This window comes from Lipotes vexillifer, unplaced genomic scaffold, assembly GCF_000442215.2.
Source record: "Lipotes vexillifer unplaced genomic scaffold, Lipotes_vexillifer_v1.1 scaffold463, whole genome shotgun sequence".
Classification (NCBI taxonomy): domain Eukaryota; kingdom Metazoa; phylum Chordata; class Mammalia; order Artiodactyla; family Lipotidae; genus Lipotes; species Lipotes vexillifer.
This window is the reverse complement of record NW_006779398.1, coordinates 1,712,030-1,720,521: the sequence shown is the minus strand read 5'-3', so window position 1 is coordinate 1,720,521 and position 8,492 is coordinate 1,712,030. Positions and strand designations below refer to the sequence as shown.

The following is an 8,492-nucleotide window of genomic DNA, read 5'->3' as shown; positions in this document are numbered from 1 at the left end:
GGCCTGTGTACCACAAAAAAAAAAAAAAAAAGCAAAACTAAAATATTCTTGCTATACTCATAGACCAAACAAAAGTGCTAAAAGCAAATCTATAATCTAATTTTAGATTTTATGTAAATTAGTAAATCTTTTCAAATAAAGAAAGTATACCAAAGATATTTTGGTATAGGCTGAATGTTATCTTACCTAAATGAAAGATGAATCTGAGAATCTAGCCACGATTTAAAAATGTGTGCCAGTGTTTATTTAGAATCCCTTCTATTTTATTAGACACAGGAACAGTAATTTCACCAGCAGGAAGTAATACAATACAGGTAAGTTTAACACTCCTTTGATTGTTATCCATGGCAGACATTTTGGATCCAAGGTGTAAGCATCCAAATAAGAAATAATAAACATCCAGTCCCTGATGATTCATTTAAGTCCTGCTCAACTAGATGAAAGCTTCTACCAAGAGGAAGAACTGCCAGTCCTCCTGGCTGGCTTTGTGTTTCTTTCAGTGCTCTAAAGAACTTTGTACTTGAGTAGCTCTGCTGTGTCAGGCTGCTGGACAGGAGTTGATGCTCACGGCACCGCTGACCAGGGCTGCTTTACTGAAGCTCACTGGGCGCCCGTCAATCACAAAGTGACGGATGCAGCCTGTGAAGGGTCTGCCAGGGGCCAAGCGTGGTGTCAGTAGAGACTCTAGAAAAAGAAAGAAATGCACACAAAGACTGCAGTTGAGGCGTTCCAAATCCAAATATTACTTTGTGGCAATAATATACATCATAACCGCTCACATTATCAAGATGATTTACATGTCAAAGATGGAATATAGTAATAATTTACGCATTTTCTCAGAAATATTATCTGCTTTTGAAGTAATGTGAACATGTAGTAATTTTAAAGTTTTGCCATGTTTTCCATGATCTAATTTCAGAGTATAATTCAGCTGTGTATTTACCATTGAAATTTACCACTTACAAGTAAAGCCTCAGCAGTGAATTTTCGGGATCTACATATGCTTTTTAGAGTTAACTTCACCTGGGCCTCACTTATTTTGTGTGCTTTACTGAGACAGAGGAAAGAAAATTTAGCTTCCAAACTCTTCTTGGAGTTGGTTAATGTTTCTGTTTAATTTGTATCATTACCCTTCATCCTTAATCCTCCACATTTTTGCCAAGCTCATAAAATATAATGAGAAAATAATGAATTCAAGTAAACTAAATTTTAATTTTTCTGAGCTCAGGGCGTAAGAACTATAAATAGGATAATGATAACTAGCCTAGTCTTCGTGTGGATACAGGTGCCCTGGGGTATGCCAGGGGAATTTCCTCCCATTATCTTAATTAGAGATCTAGAAGCAGCCTTGATGCTTATTAATTGTACAGACACAATTAAATGTGTTGAGATGATAGAAGCAATATAATTTAAAGCAATTTAGAGAGCTTAGAAATATCATGAAATTAAAATCCATTTAGTGAAAGCTTATTATTATGTACAAAACAGCTATGTGAGCAGTAGCAGATAAAAGATGGAAAACACTTAGAAATCAGTAACTCAGGAGGGAAGATAAAAAAGGACAGCAAATTAAATACCATCAAGCAGCTGTAATAAGTTTTCCAAGCAATGTAGATTAAGAATATGCAGAAGCTTTGTATTGAAAATAAATCATGGAAATAACATTTCATATTTAGAATGATAATTATCAAGTCTTAGATTTGGAAGGGGCCTAAGAGATCAATTCCCTTTGTCTCTCGATTAGTATGACTATACATATTCTTCAAGCCTGTTCAGTGTACTTCATCATCAGAATAAAGATGAACAGGAAAGAATGTAAGGGGTAGAAACATCTATTTCTTCTGTTCATTTTGGACACTAGTTTTAGAACATGGATTTTGATTCTGCCCAAGCTTAACCACCCTTTGGTTCATGGGGGACAAATTCTAGAGGAAATAGTTCATGTAGAAATTATGGTCTGCATAATTCACTACACAATTTATTGCAGTAGTGACAATAAAGTGCCCCAGAACCCTAAGTAATTGATGGATAAAATCAACACATGATTTTAAGAGCAAACATTCCACAGGTTGAAAGCTTGACTATATACAGAATAATGCAGGATCTTCAGTACAGGAATGAATGGTCCTTAACTCAAAAAATTAACTTCTAATTTTGATTTTTAAATGATCATACAATGAAGTTGAATTTTCTGGTATAAAGTTCATTGAATTTCAATGCATTAACTTTTTATTGATAGAAACAATGTGTTACCAGGGTTCTGCCTGGTGTAAGAGAGCTGGTTGGGATTCTAAGAGATTTCAGTACATATAGGGGTTTTGTTTATGCCTAATTTCCTTTAGTTATTCTTTTTCATGCCCCAGTTTCTGATGTGATTTTAGTGGAATTAATCTTGAACAGCTCAAAATTATGTGATTAATGATGTTCGGCTTAAATTATAATTGCTTCTGATCTAGGCTTGCTGGCATGATTCGTAGATGCAATTAAAGGCTGCAGTGGTGCAGTGGGCTGGTGGGTATGCCTTGCTAGCTCCTGTGTGTTGGCTCATTAGCTAAAATTTGCTATTCATTGCATGTCTCAGGCAGGCAGAATTTGGCTTCAGGTATATCTTTCCCACCCAGTCTGTAGAGCTTAGCAAGTCTTATAGTGAGAGATGATGGCAGTGTGTAATGCTGGGATGAGACTCTGAAAACAAACACAAATCAGAGAGACAAATATTTGTTTGAATGAGAGACAAATATTTGTTTGATATAATAAGCACTCTGGGTGCAAAGTAAAGAACAAATACCATAACTTCCATGAGCCCATGCTTGTTTTGTTCATCTCCTGGAGCCTAGCACAGTGCTTAATAGACACTCATTACATATTTGTTGTGTGTTGAAGTGTTCTCTGGCAGCAAGGAGTGTACAATTTAACTTCAACAATATTCTGCAGTAAGTGCCACAAAGGTGGTATGCATAGCACACTCTAGTGGGAGGGGGGCATGTGTGTAAAAAGTCTGAACTGGATCCTCAAGGTCAATAGGAGTAAAGTTGGGGCAAGAGTGGGAGAAGTTCCTTGAAAAGGTACTAGGGGAGGCAAGAAAGAACATCTTCCAGAAACTGATGCCTTGTGCACTTGTGCAAAGGCCTGGAGCAAAGAGACCATCATTGAACATCCAGAGGACTGCAAGTCCCAGAAGGTAGGGGGAGGCCCCAGAGGCAGGGGCAAGGCGGGGGCGGGGTGGGGCAGATGATTAGGACCTTGCATGCCAGGCTGACTTTGATCCTGTAGGCCCCTGGGAACCTGTGAAATATTTTAAACTACGTTGTGATTTCCAGGAAGAAAGCAATGTGCAGAAATGGAGGAACTGATAGGACACATCTTCCACACTGTACCTGCATGAAGTGCAATGTGGTTTCTGCCAGTATTTCTTTCAGAACCAAAGCCTGGAGCAGGAGGGGAGGACTGAGAAATGGAGATGGGAGTGGACAGCGGGAGTAAAGGAGAAGAAGCATTGCTTTTTGAGGGTCTCAAATATTTCATCAGTGAGTTACTGTTATTGTCTATACTGGTATTTGAAAAATTCGTATTACGAAGCACAAGAGTGCTTTGTTGCTACTATTTTGTGAGTACGCAAGACTGGATGCTTAATCTTTCTCACTCTTAATTAAAGCATTATTTGCCTTTACATGGGTCAGTCTAAAATAGTCTAGTTAGGATGCAAGGTAAAACCATGTTAAGTTTTTTCTTAAAATCCCCACCAAATTCCAGATGTAAAAGCTTGATTTTTCCCTCTTGCTACCTTTATCATTCAGTTTTTCCAAGTTAATGAAGTGTGTGAAACAATCACTTTCAACATAAGGCCATGGTCCCTGCTTCAGAGGTTTAAAGTAATTGTGGAGGGTCCATAAGTGTCCTATAACCATCCTGGATTATACACCATTCTTGGCAGATGACAGCAGTGATGTCACTGATGATGTTTACAGAACTGCAGCTGGGAACCTCTCAGGGAATGTGACTATATAGGAACAACAGAACTTCTGGTCTGCAGCTGTTTTCACATTTCAAACTGGTCCTGGTTGGGAAGAACTGTGTATTCTCTCTTAGTGTGCAAGAGAAGCAACTATCCGCAAACTTTTAGTACTCCAAGGTTCTTTCTCAGATCCTAGAGCAGCAATAGTGTATGAGTTTTCTTTGTGTCAGAGATAAGATAGAGTGTGTTTCACTGTGTGTATGTGAGGACGGTATGTAAAGTGAAGAGAAAAAAATTAAGCAGATACAGCAGAGGGAGAGAAGTTATCTACTGGTTAGAATGCTGTGGTGTAGTTCTTATGTGTTACTTTGTTTTGATCCTTGGATAAGGTTTCATAATTGTCAGTCCACTTTTTCCTATGAAAGGATATTGTATATAAAATCCTTTGAGTTATTAGGTGAATTATGAAAATACATAGCTCAATTCTTAATAGTATAATAACAGTTATGAGAACTTAGTGTCTTTTTGGATTTGGAAACTTGTCATTTTAAAATAACTCTTGAGAGCAGAAGGGATGAGGTCATCCTGGATTATCTGGGTGGACCTTAAATACAAAGATAATCATCCTTATAAAACACAGGCGAGGGAAGACACAGACACAGAGCAGAAGGATTTGTGAAGCCAGAGGCAGAGACTAAAGTAACGTAGCCACAAGCCAGGGGTCACCTGAAGCCACCAGAAGCTGGATGACTCAAGGAATGATTCTTTCCAAGAGCTGATGGAGGGAGGATGGCCCTGCTGACACCTTGATTTTGCAACTGGATTCCAGAACTGCGAGAGAATAAATTTCTGTTGTCTTCGCCATCAAGTCTGTGGTAATTCAGTATGGCAGCCACAGGAAACTAAGACAGATTTTAAAATCACACTATTTTGTGCAGGAGCCAATGACAATTGTTTTCATCTGTTATTTGAGACACTGACCCACAAAGTCTTGGGGACCCTGCCTACAGTCACACAAGAAGGAAAGATTTTAAGAACCTGATAATCTGAATTTGCTGACTTCTAACCCTCTGAACTTTTTTTTCCTTTTTAAACCTGTTTACTATTCCAAAGACATGATTTTTTTTTTTCTGAAAAAATACACTTCTAGAGCTTACGTTGAAAACTTCCTTTCCACACAGTTGCATGAACTGTATTGACTGATACAACCCATGGATTTATGAGGAAAAAAAAGACTTGGCTGATAAAAGATTTTCAGTATGCAGTCGAATTGTTCAAAATTAGGGACTTGGTTATATAAATAATGATATATGCATACAATGAATACTATGTGATCGTCAAAACCAATGATGCAGATGTATACTGGGACAGAAGGAAGTGACTCCTCCCTGGAATGTGCTGGAGAGACAGTAAGGTAGTCTGTCTATGGTTAGGGACGTGGATTTTCTTCTGCTGAGCCTGTGGTTACTGAGTTTATGTTCTGCTGTGTGGTTTGCATACGCATGCTGTGGACTTTTTTTTTTTTTTAGAGCTGGGGTGAGGGAGGGGAGGGAGGGGAGAAACAGTGTAGCTGCAGGATGGTGCTGGGACAGGAAGGTGGAGCAAGAAGTGAATGTCAGCTACCTGACAGGGGGAGGGGCAGGGGGGGGAAAACGGAGATAAGCAAATGGGACTTCCATCTGGACACTGGGTGGTGTGATGTACATCCTCCTCCACTGCCCCTCAAAAACTTTAGTTAAAATACGTATCATTTAGCAGTGTTTTGGGAGTGGGATTTTTTTTTCTTCTTTTAAAATTTTTATTGGAGTACAGTTGCTTTACAATGTTGTGCTAGTTTCTGCGGTACAGCAAAGTGAATCAGGTATACGTATACATATATCCCCTCTTTTTTGGATTTCCTTCCTATTTAGGTCACCACAGAACACTGAGTAGAGTTCCCTGTGCTATACAGTAGGTTCTCATGAGTCATCTATTTTATTTTATTTTATTTTTTAACATCTTTATTGGAGTATAATTGCTTTACAATGGTATGTTAGTTTCAGCTTCACAACAAAATGAATCAGTTATATATATACATATGTTCCCATATCTCTTCCCGTTTGCGTCTCCCTCCCTCCCACCCTCCCTATCCCACCCCTCCAGACAGCCACAAAGAACCGAGCCGGTATCCCTGTGCCATGCGGCTGCTTCCCACTGGCTATCTACCTTACGTTTGTTAGTATATATATGTCCATGTCTCTCTCTCGCCCTATCACAGCTCACCCTTCCCCCTCCCCATATCCTCAAGTCTGTTCTCCAGTAGGTCTGTGTCTTTATTCCCGTTTCACCCCTAGGTTCTTCATGACATTTTTTTCTTAAATTCCATATATATGTGTTAGCATACGGTATTTGTCCTTCTCTTTCTGACTTACTTCACTCTGTATGACAGACTCTAGGTCCATCCACCTCATTACAAATAGCTCAATTTCGTTTCTTTTTATGGCTGAGTAATATTCCATTGTATACACGTACATCTTCTTTACCCATTCCTCTGCTGGGGATTTTTTTTTTAAGCTATGATGATGGATACCGAGAGTTGTCCAAAAGTGGGTGCTCAAAAGAGCAACTGTGGTCCCAGTCATGTGTGATACAGTTATGATATGTCTTTAAAAATTATGTGTGTAATGTACATTATATATACATATGTAATTAACTACGGTTAATCATATGTATCAAATTAAATATATATGTAATATCTGGAGGGATATACATGAAAATATAAACAATGGTTAATTTTCTAGATCAAAAAAAAATAATAATAAAAAATAAAATAACTCTTACCTGGAACACCTCCAACAAACACAGGCTCCTTTTGATCAACTGGTTTTGGATTCAGGGGTCCAACCACGTGGTTCACTTCAGAGTCTACATCCAACTGAACCACATTTGAATCTCTAATAACTGAAATACAGAGAAAAGAGTGGTCATAAGTGACACTGAAGTGATTAATTTTCACATGAAAGGTAATAATTCATTACAGTAATGGCTTTTATTTATTCTGGAATAAACCATACACTTTCCTCTAATCACTGAAAACATCAGTGTCTAAGCAAACAATAACTAACATTTTCCTTTGAAAGGGATAATAGTTAGGATACTCTTTCTGCTACTTTTTTGCTCCATAAGGTATGCATTATTTTAACAACTCCCGAAGACTATTCTGGCAGCATTAATATTTTCAAATCACATGTGGATTCAATATACACATTTTAGTACAGGAACATTTGATTCTCTTTTCTTGGCCACTTTTAGACTGTCGTCTATTACCTATTCTGTCATATAAGTTATAGTCTAAGTTCTGCCAAGCCATCATGCCACAGGTGGGTGTGTAGGCTTACTTTATTAAGGAAACCCAGGATACTCAGCTTTTCTCACCTGTAATTCTGTGCCATCTGCCATCACAGAGACTCTGCTTGGGTGTCACTAAGGTGGAAAAGTCTCTGATACCATTATTGACTTTCACTATGACCTGCAAAAGACAAGGCACATTGTGGAATTTAATTTCATTTCTCCTTATTGTGATAAAATGAAATTTCTTACATTTACCACAGGGAAGCAGAACTTTTAACATCCAGACATGATTAGCTTTGCAATTTGAACACAAGGGGTCACTCTTTAGTAGGCTACAGAAAGTTTAAACTGTTCCTCAGAGAGAGAACAAAATAATGACACAGGAGAGAAGAGGGGGCAGAGGAACAGTAAGATAACACAATGAATTCCTTTAATTTTTTTTTTTTTTTTTTGCTTGCGGTACGCGGGCCTCTCACTGTTGTGGCCTCTCCCGTTGCAGAGCACAGGCTCCGGATGTGCAGGCTCAGCGACCATGGCTCACGGGCCCAGCCGCTCTGCGGCATGTGGGATCTTCCCGGACCAGCGCACGAACCCGCGTCCCCTGCATTGGCAGGCGGACTCTCAACCACTGCGCCACCAGGGAAGCCCGAATTCCTTTAATTTTAAAGATGAAATGTGTTATACAAGGCAGGCTAAGGTACTGATGAAGAGCATGGACTCTAAGAGCCAGACTGCCTGGGTTCCCACCCCAGCGCTCCCGCTTACGTCACTCTGTGCCATGTTTTCTCATTTGCAAAATAAGGGTGATAACTATAATACTTACTTCATGGAGCTATTGGGGGGATTAAATGAGTTAATCCATATAAAGCAACTGGAATGGTATCTGACACACAGTAAAGCACCATATAAGGATTTGTTTTATTATTATATGGTTTAATAGAATATACGGGAACTCAAATGAAAATCAGTTATATTAAGTTAGGGACATCATTGAAAATATGCTTCATATTTATTTGAGTACTCTCATGAATGTTCTTTAGTAATATTATTTAAGGATGAAAGTGATGTTTAATTATAACAGAATTTTTTGTTTTTAGTAGTTGAAAATATGATATGCATATAGATTATAGAACGATGTTTTAGAACTTGTTGGTTTTGATAGTTGAACGTGTTTGCTGCTTCCATTTGTTGTAAAAAATTTCTCTTC

General features: G+C 38.5%; 1 protein-coding gene across 2 annotated transcripts in view; it reads right to left on the bottom strand.

Annotated features, from left to right (window-relative positions):
• Positions 1-241: 241 nt before the first annotated feature.
• The window catches only part of LAMA4 (laminin subunit alpha 4), a 152,367-nt gene continuing 144,116 nt past the window's right edge, over positions 242-8,492 (bottom strand). The window contains exons 37-39 of one of the 2 annotated variants that reach the window (XM_007452592.1): positions 7,370-7,463; positions 6,776-6,895; positions 242-684 (exon numbers count right to left, since the gene is read on the bottom strand). In XM_007452592.1, coding sequence (XP_007452654.1) covers positions 539-684; positions 6,776-6,895; positions 7,370-7,463 — 360 coding nt within the window. In that variant the 3' untranslated portion in view covers positions 242-538. The remainder of the gene's footprint in view (positions 685-6,775; positions 6,896-7,369; positions 7,464-8,492) is intronic. The other variant, XM_007452593.1, reaches the window with a different exon arrangement.